The 27,886-nt window shown below is 40.0% G+C and overlaps 1 protein-coding gene across 1 annotated transcript in view; it reads right to left on the bottom strand.

Moving 5' to 3' along the window:
* Positions 1-13,446: 13,446 nt before the first annotated feature.
* Positions 13,447-27,886, bottom strand: part of ube2f (ubiquitin conjugating enzyme E2 F (putative)) — a 42,643-nt gene continuing 28,203 nt past the window's right edge. Inside the window, exon 10 of the mRNA XM_022741072.1 lies at positions 13,447-16,644. Coding sequence (XP_022596793.1) covers positions 16,594-16,644 — 51 coding nt within the window. The 3' untranslated portion in view covers positions 13,447-16,593. The remainder of the gene's footprint in view (positions 16,645-27,886) is intronic.

Raw genomic sequence — 27,886 nt, 5'->3', positions numbered from 1 at the left:
TATTTATTTTGATGTCATAGGGTAAACGGTGTATTGTGCCCTCAGGTCACCAGGGATCAACGGTTCAATCACTGCCGGAACAACAGCACAAACTGTCACTATTTGCTCTCTGCCAATGCTCAAAAGCAAGCTGATATAAGAAAAGGTAAACTGAAAATAAAACTCAGTTTAATTCGTCTAGGCTGCAGAGATAAAACTAATACTAACATAATGTTTCATAGCACCTAGCATAGTTTGTATGTATTCATGCTCTCCTAAAAATCCTAGATCTGCTCAGCACCACATCAGATTAACCTGCTTGTGAAGTCATCAGTCAGTTCACGTACAGTAAACACTTACATAATTCAAAGGCTCTTGTGGACAGGTGATCACATTTAAAAACTAAATGTATCAATTCACATAAGTTCTCTACATGTCACAAAGAGAGTTTTTGATGACATTTCTTACAAGTCACATCGCACAAATAACAAAAATAAAAAACAAGTAGCCTACAGGATCTAATACAAAAGAAATGATGCTCCAAAAAATTATACAATAATACAGATACTTAAATCAGTGTATTTTAGACTGTCAGGGGCTTGCTGCCAGCCCTAACCTTTTCCGCCAACGCTAACTCACCTTATTAAAGCATTGATTCTCCCAGGTGAATAATTTATGGAGGAGAAAGGCAACCTGAGGAGATTCAGATGCTGAAGCCACACGGGACTGCAAAGGCAGCAGAATTTGTGGCAGTAGCAATGATACGCTAAGCTGTTAATAATTATATGATAACCAAGGACAGTGAGTAGGTTGAGGTCACAGAGGTCATGCTCAAAGACACAGAGAGTCTGAAATATTTACCCAAAAGTATTTTGTTTGTTTTGCGGTTCAGATGCATGAAATCTTCATATGAAATGGTTCTGAAACATTTCAGATTTTAAATTTTAAATCAATAAGTTTAAATAAGTGATATTACTGAGTCTTACTGTCTTTTTGTCTGTAAAGCCACAGAGATTTCATTAATAGAAATGATATACACATGTGTTAGTGTTTTTTCATACCACTTTCTGATAATGCAACATGTATAAAGGGTTGTAGAAGTTGTAGTTAACAGGTTTATTATTGATTGAAACATCATACACTAAGGCTTTATGACTCAGTTATTAATAAGAACTAGTTTAGGGTTGACAAATTGTAGGAAATCCTCCTCTAGCATTTGCTTGTCTTTTCATGAGCTCTTTAATTTATTAGGGAAACACCTAATCGTATCTTCTGGAAAACAGCTGCAGGACATCTGGACCAGTCCATGTATAAACTGCTCTTTCACAACCTGGCAACCCAGAAGTTGTTCTTATTATTGGCTTATAAAGCACAATAACATTTTATAAACAAGTACCCTATCAGAAAGTGGTACCCAGTGACACAATGAGAATGAATAAAGAAGTACTAGAGCCAACAGTATCAGTTAAAAAGGAATATGCAGAGCACTTCACTACATGCAGAGATCAGAAAATTGATCTTAAATAAGTCATTTTATTTATTCATTTTACACAGTGCACGGCCACCATCCTCAGTTCTTCCAGTTCTGATTATACTTCAGCTTTTTCACAGAAACTTCATCACCACATTCATATTCCTAAATTCTTCTGAAAAGACGAATCAAAAGCGGTGATGTATGGTAATCCTTATCAGGAAAAGGCAGGTAATCTCTGCACACTATTATCGGATTATTCAGAGTTTCTTCACATGATAACCTTAAAGTCATTTCTGTGGGTGAACTGCAGGGGTAAAAATTGTACCTTTTTCAGTTGAAATTAGATCTGAGCTCCTACCTGTCAAATATTAATTTGCATCCAATGACTGCATGAAAGAAATTTTGATTTTGCTAAATCTATGTATTTCAAAGCGTGCATAATCTCCAGAGTTGACCCATTTTACCCGAAAAAGGCACACATCTTATCAGCCTTGTCAATCTAGGTCAGTCATACTGTTACTAGACCAGCATCGTATCATCTTTCCTTGTATTTCTTTTTTTGCAGCTAGCATTCTAAGCTGAAAACTAAAGCAACGATTATACCTTAATGACCCAAATTATACTCAAATGAACGTACATGTATTCAAACATATAGACACTATAAGAGGTAATGTTATAAGATGCCACCAAGCATAAGTTAGTCTACCATCACATGCACACACATGACAAATTCTGAAACGCTTTTCCACGGATAACATCTAAAACAATTATGATAAATCACACAGTATGCAGCAGGATGATGAGCAGTGCATCGAGACCGGAGAGAGACAAGGACAAAATTATCAGTATGCACTCAAACTGTCAATGCACACATTTCATGGTAATTTCAACTTTGGATGTGCTTAATACTTGATTGTAACATTTAATGTTTAATGGTTATATTTGAATGTTAGCACCAAACCTTCATGCTTTACGGGCCAGACTGGGCTACAGCTGAATGTTCTCGCCTGTTACAAGGAAGAGCTGCTTTTGTTTTGGATTATTTTATATAAACACACGTTTACAGCTGTCTTGTTTAAAATACAAATACAAGCTAGTTTTCTCTCTAACACCTCTACAGCACAGGAGAACTGTGTCCCTCTGGAGAGAAAAGCAACTGCCTCAGAGCGTGACACTGACCTGGTCAAAGTGTTTACTGTGGCTCGGCAGATTAGATGGCACTGCCCGATAGGAACAAGGACACCCTCATATAAAGACCCATATGTCCTCTCACTGTTGTCTCCCCGAGCAGAGCGATTCAACTGCAGACAGATGCTCTGGCTCAGCCACGATACCGCACTAAAGGGTCGTATGTCACTGGGATTTTCATCTGGACTGATTGTGTCTTATCTTTGAAGTATAATCCACAGATCTCTAACCTCTCGCCTCATGTGTTTCTCCCTCTCACAGTCACTCTGTTGCAGTGACAGTTGCAGTGCGTAAGAGCAGGTTTGTTTATAACAAGACGGAGAAAGGAAACGGAAGCTCCAGTCAGAAGAGGGATACAACCTTCATGACAGGGCAGCGGCCCAAAGACAAAAGAGTGTCAAGATGTGATGAACCTTCACTGTCTTTCACCTTTTTTTTTTTTATTTTTGAAGTTATGTTTTTTTTTTTATTATAGTCACAGTGAGATAGAGACAGTAAAGTTGGGGAGAGGGGGGGGGTGACATGCAGCACAGACTGGAACCCCAGCCCCTGCAGTGAGTGAGGACTCACACTGGCATCAGAAGACATTCCTGATTTGAATCTTGTGAGTAATATTGTATGTTGTTTTTATCGTCTCTGAGAGCACTTTTTTAGTTTATTATTGAATTAATATAGGACTTGACACAACACTCTTACCTCAAGCTCCATTTAGTAGCTTTTTCTGGAGGTTTCATTCATACCACACACTCTTCATCAATATGGGACTTATTACTCTGATAAATGGTTTCAATCACGCACAGTCTGGTTCTCTGAGCAACACAATTGCGTGTGTCCAACCTTACCATATCAGTTTGTGTGATGTTACGTTGAATGCATGGTGGTACACAGCCAGGATGACCGTCCAGTATCTCAAACTCCACATATTTTCTCTGCACGATGTGAGCACCTGCATTTTCTGTCAACACCGCCATCAAGCATAAACTGCTCGTTTAGTAAACAACAGAAATTATTCGCAGCCTTCCCGCTGGTGACTTCACCACCCCATTTAATTCCCTCTCAAATACATTATCTCTGCTGATTGCAGTATCCTCAACAAGGTTCATGAGTGGAGGAGGAGGATGTTGGCAGGAGCCAATTGAGACTACTCTGCCTTTTGAAACTAATTAGCAAGCAAACTATGCTTGAAACCTCAGAAATTGCTCATGAGGTCATTGGTGTAGGATGCAGCTGACAACAGAAACATTTCTATCTCTCTCAGATCTCATACACCAGTGCAGAGTAGGAAATCATTTGTCATTTTAGGAAATTTGAGCTCAGATTGTTCGATGAATGCAGGGTGAATCACAGCCCTACGATGTAAATAGAAAGATGTGTATGAGATCAGACATTGGTTTGTGTATGCTTGTTTGTGTGTGTGTATGTGTGTGTGTGCCTAAATACAATCGGCTGAAGTAAAAAGTTAATGTTAGATTATAAACTACTGACACCACCGTCGCATGACTTCAGCGCCACGACTCCTAAGCTTCCAACTTGTAGTTTGATTTAGCGATCTCTTCCATAAAAGCCTTTCCTCTTACAATGTTACACACAGTTTGCAAAAGCGCGAGTATAAACACAACGAGGCTGCCAAAGCAGACTGATAAGTAGACCGGTTTTTGTGTTTGGTGGGATGAGGTTCAATGTCCCTGACAACCTCTCTATTCTCATTTAGCCACTTGTTAGCAACTGGCCTTTTAAAGACACATAAAAGCTTATTATTTTACTCGTATTATTTACTGACTTATTTTATGGTTAGAATAAAATGTGAAAATGAGCTTGTGTAAACCACAGACTTATTTTAGCCATCTAACCTAAAAACCATTCAAAAAAAGCCATAGACTTTGGGATGAGAGAAATGGAAGTGCTAAAATGCAAACTAATTTCCAGGTTTTAGGACTCATTCCTGCAGCACTCTACGAAATATAGTGGTGACCATTACATGGCTGTAATATGAGAGCTGGATATGGCAGCTCCTTGCTGCCGATTTACCCCAGTGGCCACTATTGCAACAAAAAAATTTAAAAAATCCCCTCCTGCAACAAAATATTTTACCAGGTTTCTCTCACAATTGTCAACTTTTGTCTCAGACAGCCCAAAATCACACAGTGTAAAGTTGGTCTTAACTGACTGAGTATCAAGTTCTTGTAGCTGTGTTTTCATTGTACTGCAGTGACTTGTTTTCACTGCATGTACTGTCAGGCCAGACCATAAAGCATGTGTGTTGGTGTGAACCAACAGGGGGGAAAAAAAAATCCTTCCTCGACAACAAGAAGATAAATATGACTGCATCTAAATCCGGATACCGTTTGATTTAAAAGTTTCCTGCAGCCGCAGTTCATCCTGTCACCAGCTGTGAGGAGGAAAATGAAGAGAATGTGGGAGAAAAAGATGGCGGAAGTAGAGGAAGGAGAACTATCAGCCTCTGACGTCAGAGACTGCTCCCACTCTCCTCCCCCCTGACGTCCCCACAGGTTACTAACAGACGCCATAATGTCATTCACAGATGTCTGCGGTTAACATTAATAAATGTTATTTTCAGTGCTCTGTATGTGTGTCAGTATTCAGTTCCTCCTGTTCCCAAGTGGCTCTGGTGTATTTCTGTCTTGTTCACAATTTCCCAACAGAACCTCAAGCAACATTTCAATCTGCCAACAGTCAACCTGGGAGATGAGACCCTAACAAGTTCTGCCCAAAAAAGTAGATTAACTAAATTTTGTTGTGGCTCAATAAAACCAAAAAAATATATCTTGCTTGTGCTTCAGACACCGTGGTTTCAAATCTGATCAGTCAATTTGTTCCATAATAGTCCAATACTAAAACCATTTCCATCGCAGCATCATCTATGTTGTAAAAAAAAAAAAAAATCATGAGAAAAAAAAAATAATTACGAGGCGTGTATACCATGTTGCATGTGTGAGTCAGATGCAATTTATCTTCTCAGTCACATTAGGCAGTTTCATCCGACCAGTCTCACGCTCTGCTCTCAGAGGCCTTAGAGTGGCCTGTCTCCAGAGAGACGGAGGGGGGGGGGGCTGTAGGAGAGAGAGAGAGAGACAGAGAGAGAGAGAGCGAGAGAGAAAAGGTTGGAGGGAGGAATGCTAAGCTTCAATTCATTTATCTGCAAACTGTTTACTGTCAACATATTTCGAGTTTTTCTTCAGTACAAATGCAACATATTTAACATATCTGTCGGCCTGGCCACTGTATTGGCCAGTTGCAGATTCTGTATATTGGTGTCACAGTACACATCCGTCCAACAGAGAGCACTGACAACTTTCATTTTCAGCTGTAAAATGTTTCACTCAGCACAAACTTGGTCACAAAAAAAAACATTTAAAGGATCTGTATCAAAAAAGTTGGGTAAAAAAAAAAAAAAAATTGTCTGACATATCATCAGATTTTTCTGCTTTCAACGATTAAAGTTACCCCATGGACTTTTTGAGCTCTAGTAACATCATGGAGCAATGTGTTTAACAGTGGGCTCCTGAAATTCATTTTAATGATGATGATGATTTTTTTATGCTTCAAGGACAATATGTTTTGGTGAGTAGCGTTCATTATAAACATAACTTGTTTTTCAATTAACTAGTTTAAACTCACTTGAAATAAGGTTTTGAAATCCTGGTAAGAAAAACAAATAACTATGATTACTGTTATAGAGATAATTGCAATATCGTCAGCAAGGTTCATGAGTACTATAGGAGGATGTTCTGTAGAAACCTATTGAGACTACTCTGTCTTTTTACACTAATTAGCAAGCAAACTATGCTTGATGCCTCAGAAATTATTTATGAGGTCATGGGTGTAGGATGCAGCACACAGCAAAATGTACACCGGTGTCTTTGTAGAAGTTTAGATGCAAAACTATAGTCCACAAAGTGAAACGCAATGTTTTACAATGTGCGCAAGTTTCTTGGTGTGAGTTTTCTTTCTTTTTTTTTGCTCATACTTTTCTTGTATCAACCCTGGCTGTATAACCCTGCACTGCTGAATCAATGATGTGCTGTAGACTTGTGTTATCTTTGAGTAAAGACATGTTCTCCCCTTGGGAAAACATAATAATAGCATTGTCTTACTGTAGACACCTAAATCATCTTTCATATAAATATTTTATGATCTGACAACTATAGATTCAATCCATCATCCATCACATCTGATTTTCAGATGACTTTATGTGCTTATATTGTGGAATCTATTGTAAATTGTCAGTAAAAGGATTTAAAAATATTTGTGTCCATCAGTGACTGAGGACAGCTCATGCCAGCGTCGCCATACTCTACACGTAAATCCACGTTGCATTGGAGCTGGTGTGGACTCCGATGTGAGTCCACCTCATGTGGGTGTTGTTTGGATTATCTTAAATTTCACATGACAGCTGACAGTGTTTTCAGCAAGAAGTGGGGATGTCATTGTATATAGTGCTGCTGCATGTGTCCAATGCTGTTTGGCATCAATAGGGCTCTTTCATGTGTGCATAATTGTGTTGTGGGTGTGCATCATACTATGTACGATGTGCCTAATTCTGTGCACAAATATATGTTTGAATGTTGAAAAAATTATTCAGACCTGTAGCTTTCCTCTGCATCTGCATATGTATTTACCGTTTTGATGTTTTAATCTTCTGTCACCATATAAAGCAGTGACAACGTGCCAAACAACTTAACTTGCGCTAGATGAGTTTTGTGACTTGTTGTGTGAGGCACTTAAGTAAGTGATCAGCATTCTGACCGTAAAATGATCATTTCAAATATGCATGTTGATCTGACATTGACGTTGCACTGATTCAACAAAGCAATAACACTGGAGATGGAGCTTTATTTAATTAAAGTGATGCGGTCATTGTTTCTGCTTCTGTTTAAGTTGGCATGACTAAATGTATTGCTGTTTGCAGCCTGCCAAGCTAATCTCAGAGCACAATGAAATGCCTCCCACGGCTGTAACGAGTGTGTGGGCAGCTTTTGAAAAGGAACAAAGGGAAGAGAGAGGCACTTACTCTTAGACACACACACACACACACTCTGTGGAGTATGCATGGACACATGAAGGCCCACATACATCTGCTCGTTCACTGTGTTCACACAGACACACCTGGACATGCACAAACAAACACATGTGAAACAGACAAAACTCGTTTTCTCAATTTATGACTCTTACATCTTACTGAAATTGGTGCATAAACACGTTTCCATATATATATATATATATATGTAACCAAAGTGTTTAATGCCGTGTTAATTTTGGCGCCTGGCCTCAATAAAAAATAAACACACTTATGTTTTATTTCTAACAAGTTACCTTAGCTTACTTTTTCTACATAGCTCTTGTAGATCGTCTCAGCTGTTTTCTTGCTGCTTTTCATGTAATTCTCAGTGGACTGTAGATGGATTTAGTCCATGAATCTATTTCTTCCGAGAAGTGTTAACATCAGATATCATTACTGACAGAGACACAACTTTGCAAGATGTTTCAACAGGCCAAGCAGCTACATCGTCTTTTGAGCGAGAGATATCTTGGCCGGCAGAGGAAATAGTTTTGCTAACCGGGAGCTACAGTGTGTGATTCCACAGATGAATGCAGGTTGTTGAGTAAAAATTTGCATTAAAAGAGCTATTTGTGAGTTTTGCTATCGCTACATAGCTAATCTAAGCATTAACAGCTGTTTACTTACCAGTCTAGAAGAAACGTTCAGCATCAAATTTCATTCCTTTAGTCATGAAGCGCTGTCTCCAGAGGCGGGAAGAACGCCAATTGAAATATCTCAACCTTAAGAGGGCAAAACAATATCATATCAATCAATATAGAATCTGTAAGTTTTTATTTCACTTTACCTTCACTGATTGGTAATCTATACCACCAATTAACCCCTCTGTCAGCAACCATTCAAACTCCATCACTGAAAGAACTGGCAGCAATAAGCCGAGTCTTGCCTCTGATATTTCATACAGGTTGCCTTACCTTGTTGGATTCACACACAGGCTGAGAGGAAGCTCAGCAGACACCACTCTGTGCTGGAAAAATGACTGCTACCTCATCTGTACGCTCCCGGGGAGATGAATCATTCATCTGATTTTGTCTGACAGTGGAGTGTATATGCCCGTATGCCCATTAAAGAAGCACATAAAGGGCCAGCGTGTGAAAAAATGGACAACAAATGAAATAAGGAAAAAAAAAAAGTATTATCAATAGATATCAGTATCATTTGACCATATCACTGATATTCACGCTGGTATCATATTTCTCAAAGCAATATTCAGCCGACTTCTCTCTTCAATTAACCTACAGGACCTCAATCCCAAACGCATTCTGCACCCGCTGTCAGCCACTTAGACATAACAACCCTGTGAGGGAAGCTGTGGTATAACCTCTGCAATTTCTGACCTGCAACCCATTTTCTCCATAAATTGTCTGCCTGGGTTGCAGCTCCACAGTGGTAATGTTTTGGTCAGAACTGATAGGTGTGTAAAAAGCTGCAGAAATGACTAGGTGCAGGTTGGAAACAGCCGGAGTCAGCCAGCGTGGCAGATGAGATGATGTGTACACAGCTGAGCGATGGGAGAGGAAAGACAGAGAAGCAGAGGAGAAGCAGCCATCACCGCACTCCCACCAGGTCTACACAACAAACATGCAGACACACAGATGGAGAAAAAACACACACACACAGTACACAGTGAATTAAGGATCAAAGGTGAACCTTTAACATCTGATCCATTTCTTACTTGTGTGGCTTCAGGGCTGACTGACATTACTAAATATCGAAAGGAGCCAGTTGAGGTGGTTGGGTCATCTGATTAGGATGCGTCCTGAGCGCCTTCCCTTGCAGGTTTTCGGCGCACGTTCAACAGAGAGGAGATAGACTAGTGTAGACGCTGGAGGGATTACATATACCATCTGGCCTGGGAACGCTTCAGGATTCCCCAGGAGGGGTCTGAAAACTTTGCTGGCGACAGAGAGCTGCTAGAATACCCTGCTTAGCTAGCTGCCACCACGACCCGGCTCTGGATCATCGGCAGGAAATGGACGAATAGATGGATGGAAAAAAAAAACAGATCAACCTGCCATTCATTTGTAGATACAGTATATTCAGACACAACACTTACTCTGTTGAGGATGTTAATAAAGTATGCTGCAGATCTTTTTTTTTTTTTTTTACTATAGCCAGGAAACATATAATTGTAGAAGAGGATGACAGAAAGGAAATATGAATGAAAGCACTCAGGGACAATGTTACTAAAATTATTACTATTATTATAAGGAAAAGAAGGTAAAGGAAGAGCTGCCATAATAGCTGCCATAGTAGTGAGATAACAACCGGATCAGTGTGTCAGGGGGAGTATAGGTAGAAGATCCTGCTGAGGCTGTTCAATTTGTGGTGTTAAAAAACAAACAAACAGGGAATCACTCAGAGGTAACCCTTCACATCACACATGCACGAGCGCATGCACGCACGCACAGTTTAATCAGACCTTCCATGAGAAGAAAGAAGGAAAAAGGAGGAAGAAGGAAAGTAAACATTTATGTCCCCGCTCTTCATATGTGGATAAAAGAGTTGGCTCGACTTAATTATATGACAGAAGTCTGGCTTTTTCAGCTCTTCATAGCCAGCTTAACCTTTATCGGGAGCTGTTGTCATAGCAACAAGTCATTAAAACCTTCAAAAGTGCAGCTTATTTACAAGGTAGCCGAGTCAAACAAGATAACATTGACACTTCAAAGAAGGGCAAATTAAAATTTAGTTTAGGATGTATGGAGTAATTTAAGTCATTTATTTGTGACATTTTAAAGTAAAAAGTTTCACATTTATATTTAAGAGCTGAAACATATGATTATGTATTGGCTTCATAGGTATAAACTGTGTGAACTTGAAAAGATATATAATTTAACTCTTGAGGATTTCAGTTTACAGGTATAATATGTGTACAGTAAGATCCTTTGCTCCATGATTAAACCCTATAAATGTGCACTCAGCCAATCATATTAGTGCTGATCATGGTTTGTAATCTCTATTTATGTTGCCTTTAATTTGAAACAGGAATACTCTATATTAGTGGCAGGAGGTTCCAGTGTTTTTTTCCCTTCAGTATACGCCATGTACAGACTTCTAAATGAATCTCCTGGGTTTTTTTTTTGTATTTCAGGCCACAGGGGTACTAATATGATGCGCTGCAGGCTACATTGAGCTGATAACTTATAAAAGTGTTTTTATAAACTTAGATAATATTGTGTTATTGCTACATATGTACATTTATTTTTTAAGTAAATAAAGTGTTAAGTAAAAGTAAAGTTTACAGAAGTTAACTTCGGATGCCCTGGTCAGAACCAAGGGGGCCCGGCCATCCTGTGAGTTTGTAACACTATTAAAAGTTGTATTACTTTAATTTATGTGGCTGGCAGTTAATTTGGTAACATGCAGTACAAAAGCAGAGTAGTCCAGAGAAAGCCAGAGCTGTTGTCATGTTGGCTGACCAAGTTTTCTGATAGAGAATGAACAGGATCATTTTTTATATCTTTTAATTCTGATGTTTACATCATCCTTTCAATGTGCTATAAATAAAGTTATAATTATTCACTGGTCTGTATGGAAATGCAAACAGACACAAAGTACTGTGCAGAAGATCCAGGCTGTCTCAGTGACTTCTGTCTCTTCATGTAATCTTACACTGACTCCATGATCTTAAGATCAGGGCTCTGTGGGGGCCAGACCATCTGTTGCAGGACTCCTGGTTCTTCCTGTTGCTGGAGTGTTTTATGAGTCTAAGCTGTATGTTTGGGTCATTGTCATGCTGCAGAATGAGTTTTGGACCTAGGAATAAGGATTTAAAGTTCCTAAAACTTTTGCATAGTACTGTGTATACATTTAGATCTGATCTGAGCTAGTTAATTCCACTAAATCAGCTTTTGTAAATCAGTAGTCTCGCCAAGAGAATATGGATATTTTTTATGAGAGTTTAAGTTTCCTCTTTTACATCTTTATTTATTCTCCTGGTTGTATTTTTAAGGCAGATGCCTCTCTCCAACCTCTAGTCCCAGGAAACATACTTTAAATTTCACAGCTGCTGTAGGTGAAGTTAGCTAGCTATGACATCATCAGAGAGTAGGAGTTCATATTCATGCTTCAACATTACTGATTAAAAACACCTCCCAGGTTAGAGCGCTGTTGGCTGCAGCCAATTTGTGTGACAAAATGACCCTTCATCAACATGAGCTTTAAGTCAATCAAGACGGGTTAAAGAGGACTTGACTCAGAATGTACAGGCTCTACAGGAAGGTGTGTTGGGAGCAGGACGTCCAGAAAATTGCACATATATGCTTTGTTGCATTCAACCATCTCATTGCCTGGCTGTGGCCGTCAGCTGTCACCACACGGATACACAGACACACACAGGACATTCATAAAGTAGTATAGCCACAGGGCAAGTGTACTGTGTGATTGTGTCTCCTCAAAAAACATGTATGATGACAGGCTGTGTGGGTGGCTGACAGATGACAGCATTATCTGTGTGTCTGTGTGTGTGTGTGCACGTCTTCCTCAGCCAAGTAAAATATATGAATGGCTGACAGTTGTTGGACGAAGTTAAACATTTCGTGAATGCGTGTGCAAGTGTGTGAGCATGCACACAAAGCTCACTTGCGGCTATGTACACCTCAAATCTAGGCAGGTGTAGAGCAGAAGAATACTTACTACAAACATAGCAGGCAGGAAATACAAGCACATTTTAAATGACAAAAGAAATGTCCACTTACTGGATTTATTCTGGAGCACACTGCGCCCATTAGCAGGGGGAGTTTGCCCACATGGAGATGGTTCAGCTGTCATCGGGTATGGACTTCACACATAATCACATGATAACTGAGATGCTCCATCAGCTGATGAAGATACGGTTAAAAGCTCCTGGGGAAATCTGAAGCCGCTCTTGGATAAACATTTTGTCAAAGTGTAATTTCCTCAATAAATGGGGTCATTTCAAATTAGAAAAAGGTTTTCTGAAGGAAATGTCAGTGTGTGAAATGACAATTCCAAATACATGCTGCAAATAATATAATTCATATTTATTTCTGAAATGATTAGCTGATTTATGCTTCATGATTTGACAATCAATTCACTATTTAATTGATAAGCCCCAATGCTGAACATTATCTGGTTGTGCTTTCTCAAATGTGAGAATTTTCAGCTTTTTCTTTATATAATTACAAACTTCATATCTTTAGGATTCTCAATTCAATTTCCTCATCTATAAATTCATGGAAATTGCAGTCCTCCCATCACAATTAAGCAATTACTGTAACACAGTGTCTTAAATGATATAAATAAACATAAAAGCAGAGAAAGAAGATTAAGACCCATCTGCCACACTAGTGCCTCTGTGAGGCTGTGATTAGGCAAAGAACTGCAGTGAGCTAAATGTTAATTTCAGCATGATTACATGCTCATACTAAGTAGGTATTGAGTTAACCGACTAGTGTCTGCCAGTTGGTGTTAGTCAATGAAAGAATCCATACTGTCCACACACAGATGATGTCCCACTTCCTCCATAATCCTACAGGACATCTACACAGTTTGGACTGTTGGTCATACACAACAAGCTATTTGAAGACATCACTTTGGGTTTCAGGAACTTTAAAGATGAAATGATGGGATAAAAAAATAATTAGCATATTAATTAGCAATAAAATAAGCATAGTGGCAGACCTAAAATAATTATACCTTACTGAAGCTTTTATCTTGCAAAGCTGCTTAATGAATTAAGTAAATGAAAAAAAGCACATGATAAAACAAGACATGTTTTATTTATATTCTCTTTAATATATCTTAAAAAATGGATATACAATCTGAGAAAGAAAAGGTTGAGGATTTGAAGAAGAACAGGTCGTTCTTCTCCCCTGGCCCAAAGATGGAGTTAGCCCAAGCAGAGACATTCCCAAGTAACATCCTGGGAAAATAAAAACACTGCTGACTGCCAAACTAAAGGACAAACGACAAGGTGTCCAACGGGAAGCTAACGTCAGAGTATTAGTAAGGCTAAGATAAAGTACAGAGTGTTGAGCTACCATATCCTGGAGGCAATAAACTGTCATTGCAGCTACACAGGATGGCTTCATATTAATAGGCAGTAGCATTAGCCTTCACCATGCAGGAAAACGCCATGGAATGCCCACATTCACATCTGCTTTCAACAGACCTTTCATTTTCTCAGGTCCTTTATTTTGACAGTGTCTGTTGTTTTGTTAACTTTCACGAGGAAAACAACAACATTAGAGCTGTTGAACGCTGGGCCAGAATAACAAAAAGAAAAGAGGGGCGAGAGGAAACCAGAGCATGCTAACAAGTCACGTCGTTTCAACACGTCATACTGACACATACACTCACACACACACACACACTCTCACACACGCACTCCACAAACACAAAATTTCAATCTTTACACACACCTCCAACATAAAAGTTCAATTCTCAACAACTACATTTCTGACATCCTTAGTAAAATCCACCCCTGGCAGATTACATAGACTTTGCCTCATGCAGACGTGTGACGACAAAGCTGAATGGAGTGACAACAGTCGATAATAGGAGATGCGACTCAAACTGGAGGCACAACGCTAGCCAGGGCCAAGCAGAACACACACACACACACACACACACACACGCACGCACACGCACGTGCACACGCACGCACATACCACACCCTCACTGGCTAACTGGGTGGCACAGTCTTTCTCCCTCTCTGACTCACAAACACACACACACACACACACACACACAGACACACAATGAACATGAACATGCACCGTATGGCCAAAATCCCCAACGAAAGACGTTTATATAGACAGTTTGACATTATCTCGTTGGCTAAGAAGCCCCAGAGCCACCCCACGACGCAGTAAACCTCATCGAACTCTCACAGCTGTGCCTTTACAAGTTTTCTATCAAGCTAACAAGCTAAGGAGTGAGCCAACAAGCATTGTCACGAGCAAGCTAATCCACAGGATGTCATGAAAAATAGCTTTGTGACCGTGGCTTATCTTAACCAACTGTCAGCTAACCTCACTTGCACTGAGTGAAAACCACTCACTCGTTAGATAGCTAGTAAGCTCACTCGCCAGTTTCTTAGGTAAATAGCTTGGTCGCTAGTTAGTTTGCTTGCTGTCTGTCTTTCTGAAGTTATGCTGATGACTTTTCCAACCACATCCAGACAGTGGAAACATACACTCTATACACACACACACAGAGAGGTATTATCTTTCTAAAAGACATACCCTATATCTTAGCTCCCAAACACAGAATAAGAGGCAATGTACAGTGCAGTCATAAAGTCTTGGGACAGTGAAATTCTTGTTATTGTGTACAATGAAATAATGACTATGAGGTTAAAGCACTGACTTCCAGTTATAGTGGTGTTCACGTCCATATTTACTGAACAGTGTAGGACTCACTGGTTCTTTTATAGTTAAATAAACCAAATTTTAGGACAATGATCCTGAACATAACGACCAAAAAATTGAATTTATATTATTAAATTATGCAAAACAGTCAAACGTTCGTGGTCAGTCCCCTCACATCAATCCAACTGAGTGCTTACTTCACTTGAAGACCAGACTGGAGGTACAAGCACCCGAATCATACATCGTACATCCGACCCCTTTCACACTGTCATACTGTTTTCACATTGTCATTTCATCCTTTGATATTAGAAAAAATAGTTGTTGTACCTGCTTGTTTACATGTTAAATTACATTTTGTCCATTAAACCTGGTGGACTATGTACAAAAAGAGCTATAAGTCCCACACTGTCCATTTGTTATAGAAAATCTAAATCAGTACTTTAAACTCACAGTCATTGTTTCATTTTAAACCCAATATGCTTAAGTACAGAGCTATCATACCAAAAATGTATCACTGCACTGTAAGGTTGAATAAACCTCTGTATTCTCAAATGGGAAAAGGTATGCGTAGTTGTGTTTGTGTGAAACAGAGAGACAGATGGAGGAAAGACAAAAACAGTAAAGTGAGGACAGAAGGGGTGCAGAGACCATGTGAAGCTGAAAACAGTACAATACATTTGGCTGTGGTTTTAGTAGTAGTACTTTATCCCACTAGGGCTGAAAACACACAAGGTCTCTGTGTGCATGTGTGTGTGTGTGTGTGTGTGTATGTGTACACATGCAAGGAGAATAATGAAACACGACAATGTGGTCATTCACATGCTGTCTAGTGGGGCTGGGGGTGTTCCAGTTTGAGTGTCTGTGTGTGTGTGTGTGTGTAACTGGCATGTGTACAGAAATGTGTGTACATGTGTTCACCTCTTACCACAGGACGTGACAGTGTGTTTTTGCGTGTTTGTGTGTGTGTGTGTGTTTGTAAACTCACATGCATTTTCTCTTTAGCAACACAAACATGGCAGGCACTGGAACAGAGAATTGATAGTAACAGATATTCTTTCTCTTGATTCATCAAATTTCAAAACAGCTAAATGTGACTTTTTTTTTTTATGGCGATGAATCATCACATCAGATCCCTTGCCATTAGTTACCATGGCTCGTTTCCGACTGGCTCAGGGACACCTCAGCGAGGCGCCGGCATTTAGTGATGTTGCCACAATGAACAGACATTGTGGTCATTGTAACACTCAACTGTTTAGGATAATTAAAGCATATTTTTCTTTTGTATGCAAGTCCTTTCTTAAACGTACAATTTTTTATTTATTTATTTTTTTTCATTTCGTTCCTGCAAATGAAGTTTATTGCAATCGGGTGAACAGAGAAGAGCATAGGCAGGGCTGTGGTGTCAAGAGGAGAGGAGTGGTAAGAGTCAAAGAGTCAGCTGTTGAGTCACACACACATCGGGGAGTCGGCCATGATAAGCAGAGGCAAGGTAGAGCAGTTTGGTTGATTGGTGCAGGCTGATGTAAGTGCTTCTATCATCTGGCATAGTGCTTGATGTAATCTTGAACCTTATTCCGGAAATCCTCCTGGATGGAAAAGAGGTAAACATAAAGAGAAAGAATAGAAGAGTTAGATGGAAAAGCCAGAAATTACATTTTACAGTTATAGCAGTTGAAAGAAAGAAATGTAAGAAATGACAAATTTAAAGTATATCAACACATAACCAAATAGAAAGTATATATATTTTTGCACTTCTGGTAAACCGACCTATTATTACTTTGTATGTTGTTTTCCATAACTTGTGACTTCATAAAATGTAGAAAACTGGACATGTCATATGGTATGGTTGAACATTATGGTATGGTGTGGTTGGACACTATAAGCCTGACACATGTCACTTTGTCCCGATTCAAACATGTTCACTTCATATGTTAACATAGTGATCCTAGTTATTATATCTGGCTTCAACTTATTCCATGCACTCAGAATCATCTCTCGACACAAGTATAAAGCTTAGTGCTATTTGTATCTGCTTTATCCAAAATAAAAAAATAAAAAATCATCTGTTTTTACATATATATTTAATGATTCTTTCCACATTTACATTTTGATCAGTCAGGGGAGATATCCAGTGTAAGAGTGAGACTACTTCTCATCTTGATGATGTTACGACATCTGTTCAAGTTGACTTTCCTTGCTAATACCTCCTCTGGTCATGCATGCCCTCTCCTCCCACTACCACGTTTTTCCTTCTTCTTGATCATGCCCCTTCTGGTTGTGCTTGGCTTCTTTCCACCCCCACCCACTATCCATCCGTCCCGTAACCTCCCCTCTGCTGCTTCGTTGACCCGTTCCCTCTGGCCTTATTGAGCTGCGAGTGTGACCTCACCCTCCTTCCTCTTCTGATTGTGTTGTGTCCACCATTTCAGCCTTCTGTCTCTTTAACCACTTGGGCTGTTTAGGAAGCACTTTGACAATTTCTTTTGGTTTGCCTGTGTCTGCATCCTCTTCATTTTTCAAACAATTTGTTGATAAATCAGGCAGAATACAAAACACAATATTATGGATTTTGATTAAAAAGGCTGTAGAGCAGACTGCTATTAATTTGAGCTGCAGCAGCTTTCCTCTTTTGTGAAAAGATTTCAGTCCACACAAGAAAGTGCATTGCTTAGCAAAACTGCACTGTAGTTAGCCACATTGTAAATCATAGAAACTGTTGTAACTGGGGACACTGATTATGCACTATTATAGTAAGGAGGACAGTCTTTCCTGGAGGTCGTGTTGACAAAGTCTGTACAGAGGTCACTAAAGTGACCAGTCAAGATTGCTGAAGTTATTTATATAGCTTCTGGATATGGGTTGGAGCTTTGACTCAAAGTAGTAGTGCAATGGACTGCCTTAAAGTCATACAGCATAATACCATATTTGTCCATCTGTCTCTCAGGTTGACCTCTTTAAATTCAACTCGTAAACATGGAATATTGGTCCACCTGCTTGTCATTCTGCCATCTCTTGTCTAACCAGATGTCTTTTGCAAACTTCTGTAAGCCTTTGTGGAAAAAAAGCCTCAACAAACAAAAACTTAAACAGGCACACATACATACAGGAAACTTAGTGGAGAAAATAATGGAGAAGACGGTTTACAGAGTGCAGAGAGGCCACAGAGGAAGTGAATTGTAGACCAATAACACTTTGAAATGGGGTGAACTAAAACAAAATGTGTTTGACAAATACTGCCAAGGTAAAGTGTCTCACATAAAATACCCATAATCATGCAGAGAACTGTATTAGCTGTGGCCTCAATGCAAAGATCGCTGAAGTCATTCATATAGCTTCTGAACGTGAGGTGGAGCTTTGACTCAAAATAGCAGTTTAGTCACACTTCAGCTTTTTAATGAGAAACAATGAAGGTTTACGGTTTTTACATATATGGAATTTGAGTGAAAGTATTTGAGCAGTTTGGCTTCACCCACACCTTTTTAAAAGTTTAATTGTACATCTAACCTCACTATTTGCTTCACTAGAAGTACACAGGAATATGGAACATGTTTATCTATGGTTAAGTCAATGATGTGCTGCATGTACTCAAGGGGGATATCATACTTTCCTCAGTCCACCCCTCCTTCTGAGCTCCACTCTCTTGTCCTGTTTTTTACTTGTTCCCCCTATCACTGACCCGTCGCCATGGGGGTCTAGGCCATAACATGCCAACATGTCCGCGGGTCCTGCTGTCCAACATATAAATTTCACATACAAGTGTCCCACATTGACATCAGCGCACTGATTTATGCCACAGCTCCAGCGGTCAGTTAGTCACGCACGCCATTGCTGCTGGGCTTCTGTGTGGCCACTGGGGTATGAGCAAGAAATGGAGAACGTGAGAGAATACACGAGATAGAGGGAAGAGACATAAGAGGAGAGACAGGAAAAAGAGACATGGTGCATGTGTGTGTGTGTGTGTGTGTTTGTGTAGACCGGGATGACAGACAGGAATGCTGAAAACCTGCCAGTGACAAAAACTTCAGCAGTGATGACAGCAGTCTGAGTATCTGTCCACAGAGGGATGATGGATCAGCCCTATTTCTGCTGAGGGATCTCTCTCTCTCTCTCTCTCTCTCTCTCTCTCTTTCTGTCTCTGTCTCTCTCTCTACCCTATTCTAATGGTACAAGAGCCAACAACAAGTGCAAATGGGGTGTTTTGGGTGCACAGATTGTGTTTCTGCAAAGTGAACCTGCTATTTTAGTTTATTTAGGTGCCCTGGCACTGTGTGAAAAAAAAAAGTCCAGGTGAAGGAGAATTATAGATCGCAGAGGGTGGTAATTAATCATCATTTACTCAGCCTGGCAGTGCTGGTCTTATAGCGCTGATCCATCTGAGCCAAGCACAGCATGAGCATTATGACACTGGCTTAATAAGTGAAGAGACACCTTCCTCAGGAAATGGCCAATGCCTCTTTAAATTAGACTAGTATTCTACCTGTGGGAGCTCAGAGATGCTCTCCTCCTGGTTAAGCTTCTAATAATCTGATTTGATGCAGTTTGAAAAGTGTTTTAGATAATTCAATAATGTTTTCAAACCTTGAGCTCAGAGAGGAGGTGAATAATCCGAGCTGTGAGCAATGTGCAACACAGCAAGGTAAAATTCAAACATATTTCTGATCTCTAAAAAGAAGGAACAAATCACATAAATTGGATAACACATTACTAGTCTCTATTTCTGTTGAACTGGTTGAATTAGAAAAAAATGACCCGCACTAATGCAAGCTCAGCTGGGGAACGCAGTTGAATTATCAGATACAAAAACCATGACACTGTCGCACGCACGCACGCACGCACGCACGCACGCACGCACAGACGAGTCTGCAGCCATGTAGCAGCTATGAACTTGGGCACAGCAGTGCTTTCAGCCACACGTTAATGTCAGCATGCCAACATTCTCACAATGGCAATGCTAACATGCTGATGCTAAGCAGATAAATTGTTGACTATGTTCGCCATGTTAGTGTTACGTGTTAGAATGCCAACACTTCTTAATAAGCACTAAACATAAAGTACAGCTGTGTTTAGAGGGCAATTAAGTGTTTCCTCAGCTTTGCAGGAGTTACGATGAAGCTCGATGGAAAAGTCAGGAGATCACCAAGGTCATTAGGATTCGTCCTCTGGGGATTGTGAGCGTCTTCGTCAAATTTCATGGCAATCAATCTAATAGTTGTTGGGATATTTAAGTCTGGATCAAATTGATGGACTGACCAAAAGATCATTCTGCTAGCGTGGCTAAAGAAGCACACACGGCACAAAAGCTAATCAAACACTTCCAACAACACAATGTTCACAAAAGACATGATTAGACCAAGCTGAGGAGGATGAAACCATATAATGAGTATATGTGAAAAACTGCAACACTGCAACTGAAACATGGTCTGCCTCAAAGCCATATAGCATAATATGAATATCTGTCCATCTGTCTCTCTCAGGTTTTGCTCTTTAAATTTGACAGCACTTGTAAATATGGAATATTGGTCCATCTGTCACTCCTTATCCACATGCCTGTCATTCTGCCATCTCTTGTCTGACCAGCTGTCTTTTACAAGCCTCTGTAAGCCTTTGTGGAGAAACAAATGAAAACTTAAACACAAAACCTCACGCATACATGCAGGCCGCTTAGTGGCGAAAATAAGGCAGAAGAAGATTTACAGAGTGCAGAGAGACCACGGAGGAAGAGAAGATAAACAAAACATGTGAAGCCCCAGCTTGCCTCAATTAAGCCACCGCATATAAACTTGAAGGACAGATCAAACACACTGACACAAAATTCAGTTTAAAACTGTTGAAACTAGCCCCAATTAAGATGTCCAACATAGATTTGAATTGTAGACCAGTAACATTTTGACGAGTAGTGAAATAAAACAATATGTTTTTGAAAAATACTACCCAATTAAGGTGTCTCGCATAAATCTGAAGCATGAGTCTATAAACTATTAATGACATCTCCTGCAAAATCAAAGGGCAAAATTTCCCTCTTTTCTTACTTTCTCCCTCCTTTCCTCTCTTACAGCAGAAAACTGGCTGACACTGCAAATTACTTTGCTCTGCACTAGTTTGAACAGTCCAAGTAAATTGTGCAGTCGATTAAAAACTTTGTTAGACAACAGCTTACTCTATTTTTGGCTCTGTTTCACCTGCGGAAAGCAATTAACTCTCCTCCCCTCCAGCGATCTGGACAGGTACTCAAAATATGTACTACCACCAGAGGGAAGGGATGCAAATGAATCCCTGTGGGTACCAACGGCTTCTTTTAAAATATGCTAAAAGCTGAAAACTAAGCAAAGGAGAGTCCCAGGGTGTGTGAGGCAAACAGACTGCAAAAGTAAAAATGAAGGGGAGAGGAGAGGTGTGAACTGTGAACAGAGGGAAAGGAATAGAGAAGAGAGATGACAGGCAATGCAGAGGTGTGGAGGTCATGACAACACACAACAGTCGAAGGTGTTTTCACACGGGCGAACTGAGGAATCTTTGGAGAGTTCAGTATATTCTGTTGAAACATCCTGACACATCACATAAAGTTGAATAACGTGATTGGCTAAGCAGGTGACATCATCACCTTCTTTTAATTACATCCAGTACTACTCAAAGAAACTAAAGGAACTGTTGAGGTCATCCAAATCAAATACACAGCAACTATGTTTGACAGACAGAGATTTAATGCAGATGTCATATGTCATGTTTAGTGTTTCTACATTGTTGTATGTGTATGAATGACTTGAATGACTGAACTGAATATACAGGGGAAGTATTTACAGAAAGAGTCTAGGATTCTCTGTGGTCTTTTAGCACTGTGGGTGCTCCTTGCACTTCGCTTGGTTTGGTTGACGTTGATTACACAACACTACAAACTAGAGAATCCTTCACACACACCAGTGTTTCCCTTATGAGTGCTGAATTAATTAATTAATTAATTAATATTCACAATGAAATGTAACCGCTGCAACTTGTGCTTTCTACACTGCTTGCAGCTGACCAACATGAAATTAAGGGGTCCTTAACACACACCCACAACCAAATACACACACAAAGGCACAGTGATATCACTGTTTAGCAGTGCAGCATAAAGCTGTGCATGTGTGGCAGGCAGATCACTGAGGAGAGGCTGCAAAACGTGTTTTAGACACTTTTAGACACTTTTAGACACACAATATCTGTTATAAACTGATAGCACTGTCGCCTCGCAGCGAGAAGGTTCTGGGTTCAAACCCTGGGCCGGGGGCCTTTCTGTGTGGAGACCTGCACAGGGTGTATCCCGCCATTGCCCAGTGTCAGCTTGGATTGGCTCCGGCCTCCCCAGCCGGAATATACTGTGGGTAATGTGAAGACTATTCATGAGTACCTCACACAACCCCACGTCAAAAAACCTGAACTATCCCTTTAAGATCTGGGTGAGCCAATCACAAGAGGACGGCCACCTTCTTTTAGCAGTGTGAACGCAAATATGTCCTGGGCCACATTGAAGGATCGCATACTTAACTGTCGTCTTCTGCCACAGTCTGATTAGTCCCACAAGTTTCATATTGAACTGAAAATATTTCACCATTTCAAATGGCTAAAACCCTATTTAATTGTAGAGCAGTGCACAGTGCATTAATTTGCTCAGCCCCCCCCCCCTCTCTCTCTCTATCTCTCTTTCTCTCATTGACAATGGACCCATGTGTCACAGTCGGATTGGCTAAAAACAACAATGCAAGGTGTTTGTTTGCATATGGGGCGAGATCCAATTACAAGTGGTCACTCAAGACGCATGTGGAGACGCATTTTAAAGCCAGGTCTGAACAGGGCCTTAGTTAGTAATTAGTATAAATAATTGTTAGTAATTTTCAAATGAGATCTGAAAGACTGGCTCATTAAGTTTATATTATCTATTTCTATTTACGTTCAATAAAAGATGTGTAATTTTCTGTGTTGAGACATTTCATTCTTCGATATTTATTACTATTAAAGCCATCTGGCCCTTTAGAGTCCTCCAACTGTCAAAAGCTGCCAGTAAATTAACACACATGACAAAGTGAACACGACTAACCCTGTCAACAACAATTTTAAGGTCACTTTAAGCTATTCCTCCACCATCTTGTGTAAACATGCAGCCGGTGATGTACGATGTCAGGGACACGCACACAACAGCAAGCATCCATAGTGAAAAAATTCCTTGGGGAAACACTGCACACAGTCCTGTAGCCATGACCAGCCACTTAAAATCTGATGTAAAGCCAAAAAGCAGCTCAGCTGGGTCTAATACAGACATAAAATCTCCCCTGATACATGTTTACTAGCGACAGAGCCTGCTGCATTATCTTACAACAGCCATATGAGCAACAGGATGAGAGGCAGAGCAGCAGTATCAGATAATAGAACTTGTGTGGTGCAGTCACAGAAGGAACAGGGTAATTACTGGGACACTGATAGAGATTCACTGTCTTTCTCAAGCACACTTCTGCTGTGCGGATGCTTGCTGAACCAGAGTCTTGAACCAGGCTCCTCAAGCTTGAGAAAAGTCTGTGTGCTTGTTACACAACACTGCTGCATTGACTTAAAAATACAGCAGTGAGCTGGAGAGAGGATATGAGGAGGTTGATGTGACAAGGTGTTAAGATGTGCCTCACCTATGAGTGTATGTGGGTGTAGGTTGGCTCACTCACTCCTCAATGCAATTGGCCGGTTTATCGGGAAACAGCAAGTGAAGACAAAGAACTGTCACTGTTAGCCTGACTGTCATTCACTGCCTTGCTATCACAACTTTGTCACTAAACTGACAGAATAGGTAGACACTGTAATGAGGTGACTGGATTTATATACTGACCTCTCTAGATGTGATGAATTATTTTGTCTTTTCTTGTTACAGATTGGTACTTTTCCTATGAGGAATGTGATAATAATATGAGGAGGAATGTGATAATAATGCCTAGTACATACCTAGTACATTCCTCCAATATACTAGGAAGGCCATAGTAAGGACGCAGCTACAACTGGAGACATGTTTGATTACGTCTTACAAAAACACCTTCTCAAACCCCACCAAGTGATAGAAAGAATTCACTGTGACTATAAAAGCAAGCTCGAGTGATTAAGCTTTCGAGCTGCTAAAATTCAAAAACAACTAAATAAGAAAATGAAATTACAAACACAATCAGTGAACATGGCTGTTTTTGTTTAGTGAGGTTTAGTGTGACTCACAAACAACCTTGATGTGAAATTCTTCCTTTGGTCCTCTAATGAGTCCCAACAGGGTCACAGCGGTCTCTGTTCATGGGCAGAAAGCTGATGAGGTGAACAGAAGCAAGATAAGGCGGCAGTAAATGGTGTGTGTTTGTGTGTGTGTACATTTGACATGACTGCCTATTGACTGAAGAGGCTAAACTGTTTGATACCTGAGGAGGCAAGAGAGTGAGCCTGTGAGTCAAATTGATGAGCATCAATAAATGGAGATTTAGTATGCAGAGGGGGACCGTGGAAAACTTGTACTCTGGAGCTAGTGACAAATCCTCTGAGGTCCAATTCTGTCTAAGCGCTTTCAGAGTGGGACAGGAAGTCAATATCACATTATCGTAAATGGCAATGATTCTCAGATACACCGGCACCAGTGTTTTATTTTCTGTAGAACCACTGAGGTGTATGTGATGTTGTGGACACCTCTGAGCTCTTCTGCTTTCTGGCAGTTCAGCCCTTTATGGACATTTGACATTTAAATAATGGCACGTGTTCATGCTGCTGGGTGATCATCATGCTGCTGGTAACATGCACTTTGGTTCACCCAGTTCAAACAATCAGGCTCCAAGCTTCACAGTATGACAAATAAAAAACGCAACTAAAGATTTGACCATGACAAGCGCTCCACCAAGACTTCAGCTGGAGCCACATCACCATTACACAGTTGACAGAACTCATTGTGTAACTTCATTATAGATCAATGTTTTAATTTTTATAATATTTTTAGTAGTTAGTAGTCGTTACCACATAAGAAATCAGCGAACTTTACCTTTTTATGGTAGATGGGCAAGATGCAAAATGTACCATCAAACATCAGTGAAAATGTGACTCTTGGCTGCTGCTTTGAACGAACCACCACGAACTAAAAGAAAAATGCCTTTCACAAGAATTAATGCTTATTTTCCAATATCACCATGAAGCTGTCTTACAATAATTCGCTATACATTTTAATGTTTTACAGCTGTTTGTGGTACATTCAGTGTGTGAATATACCACACTCTTAAACCTTGCTTATTTTTAGTTTGTAGAATTGAATGGGACACAGCAGAGGTTTTCATTCTAAAGGAAACACACACAACCAAAGAAAGATGCTTCAAACACCCTTCCTTCCTTCCTGGTCTGCAAATGATTAAAATCAGGAACCCAGGTGTCGCTGCTCTTCTTAAAACATGATTCGTCAACATGAATTAATATCAATATCTTAAAGGCATTCTTCTCATGCTATGGAGAGGCCTGTTTACTATTGAGAGATAAAATGTCTCTCCTGAGGACTCTCAGTATTCATCAGCAGTGCTGAGGGAGTTATCACAGAAAAAGAAGGTATTTTGAAACAATCCCTGGACATCAGTCAGAGGATGCACTCTGACTTTAACTAGGGCTGGGTATTGCCACTGATTTCCCAAATCGACTCAATTCCGATTCACAAGGTCTCTGGTTCAATATTGATTCAGTTAGAGAGATATTTCAGGTACAACACCAGTTTTGCCTGGATATAAATGAGATTGTCAGAGAACTAATACTGTAAACTGCACATCTATGCTGGTGCATTACTAAAAATATCAATGTTTACATTAAGAATGGGCCTCAAAGTGGTTAAATTAGTGCATTAACTTAACATGACCAACAGTTTAGACACACATCTCAAGAATTAATAGCTAAGTGATGTGTGTTGCTAATATACCCTAGTGCAACGGCTACAGTGTGAACCAACACAGCTTCTTCTATCAGCTTCCTCTTGCACATGGCTTTGCTTTTGTCCAGCTCTTCGCTGTTTTCATAGTTGTTAAATCTGAACCACACATCTGCCTACAGACTTGGGTTGCCTTCAGTGGAACTGCGTCTGCCATGCTGTTGTTTCTCACATGACCAAAACTTGAATGCACACACAAGGAGGATGGTCACGCGAAACTAACAGGGTTACAGCTTAAAAGCATAAAAACCATTGATCTCTATCATCTCTCTATGGATTGATATCAAATTATTCAAATGACAATCGATTTGTCCTGCAGCCCTAAGTTCAACCTGCAATGTCAGGCACTTTATACTACTTCTATTCCTCCTGAAGTGAATATGAGGTTTCAGGGTTTCTTTAAATAGTCAATGACATTTAAAGTTTAAAATTACAATATTTCAGAGTTCAGTATTACAAAATATTCATGCACAGGTAAACACAGCTCATGATCTTATACTCTTACATGCAGATCAGCATATTCTATTTTAGTGTCACACTTAAACTCTGTTTGTTACACAGGTGTCTGTAAACACACACACACACACACACACACACACACACACACACACACACACACACACACACACACACACACAAACTTAATTGCCCATGAGGATGTTTCCTTTCAGCCACTTTATCCAGCAAATGCATTCAGCGAGCAGCCACAGGAGGAGTTCTACTTCAAAACCCTCAACACACACAAATACACACATCCGTATACATAAGCACGCATGTGTGCTGACACACAAACTCCCGCAGCTCCACCCACTCGCTGCCGAAGTTGATTACAGGAGGCTGTGACTCAGTAGGAGTGGGTCATGGTTGGATGACTGTGTTTTCAGTTGTTGTGACTCCAGAGAGCAGCGACAGCACAGTGAAGCAGACCCAAAACTTCCAGAAAATATTTTTATGCAGTACGCCAAAAATAAAAACATTCATCTTTAATTTATATAAATATAAATTTTGTTAACTCAGAACTGCCTCTCTCTCCACAGCTGGTGGGTTTATACTTAAGATTAATCCTTCTCTATTTAACATCCTGCTCCAGCAGCCTGAAAAATGATCTTCCGATGGGTTGTGATGCATTTGGCTGAAACTGAACACAGAGAATGCTCCTGTATACCTCTGCATTCATCCCGTTGCTACCATCAGCAGTGAAATCATCAATAAATGCGTAACATGCCCGAGCCATAACAGAGCCACCACCATGTTTGACAGATGAGGCGGTGGCTTTGGGTCACGAGCTGCTGCCTATTTTCTGCACACTTTCTTCTTTCGATCATTGTGATCAAGGTTGATTTTTGTTTCATCCGTTTCTGTGACCTGCAGCTTGGCCTTTCTGGTTTTGAGGTTAACCAGTGATTTGCATCTTGTGGTGGATCCTCTGAGGTCATGAATGTGCAATGAATGTCCAAATAAAGTCCGCATAAAGAGCATGAACATAGGACCTGGATAGACCTGGTCTCATCAGGTGAAGGTGCACATGAGGTTCTTGGTAACCAAAACAAACGCTCTCTCCTGGTTTGTTTTTCCACCCATTTAATGGGCTGATGGTAACTATGAAAAATGTATGAATGGGTGCATGCAGGAAATATCACATTGTAGAAATAAAGTCAACGCTTTGTGATTACACGAAAATAACTTTAACCTTTTACAGCAATGGTTAAGTGCTGGCTAAAAGCAAGCCTGAGCAGTACCAATTTCTAACTAATTGTATCGTGTTAATTGTTTTGTTTTTTTCTGCTTGTTTTGCTGTTGTTGTCGTGTTGTTGTATATGTGTTACATATATAATGTATAACATGTATACACAAAATTAACTCAATTGCAGTTGTTTACCCAA

Source organism: Seriola dumerili, unplaced genomic scaffold (genome assembly GCF_002260705.1).
Source record: "Seriola dumerili isolate Sdu_G_001 unplaced genomic scaffold, Sdu_1.0 BDQW01000052.1, whole genome shotgun sequence".
Classification (NCBI taxonomy): domain Eukaryota; kingdom Metazoa; phylum Chordata; class Actinopteri; order Carangiformes; family Carangidae; genus Seriola; species Seriola dumerili.
The sequence above is the reverse complement of the archived record's forward strand: the minus strand, read 5'-3'. Positions and strand labels throughout refer to the sequence as shown.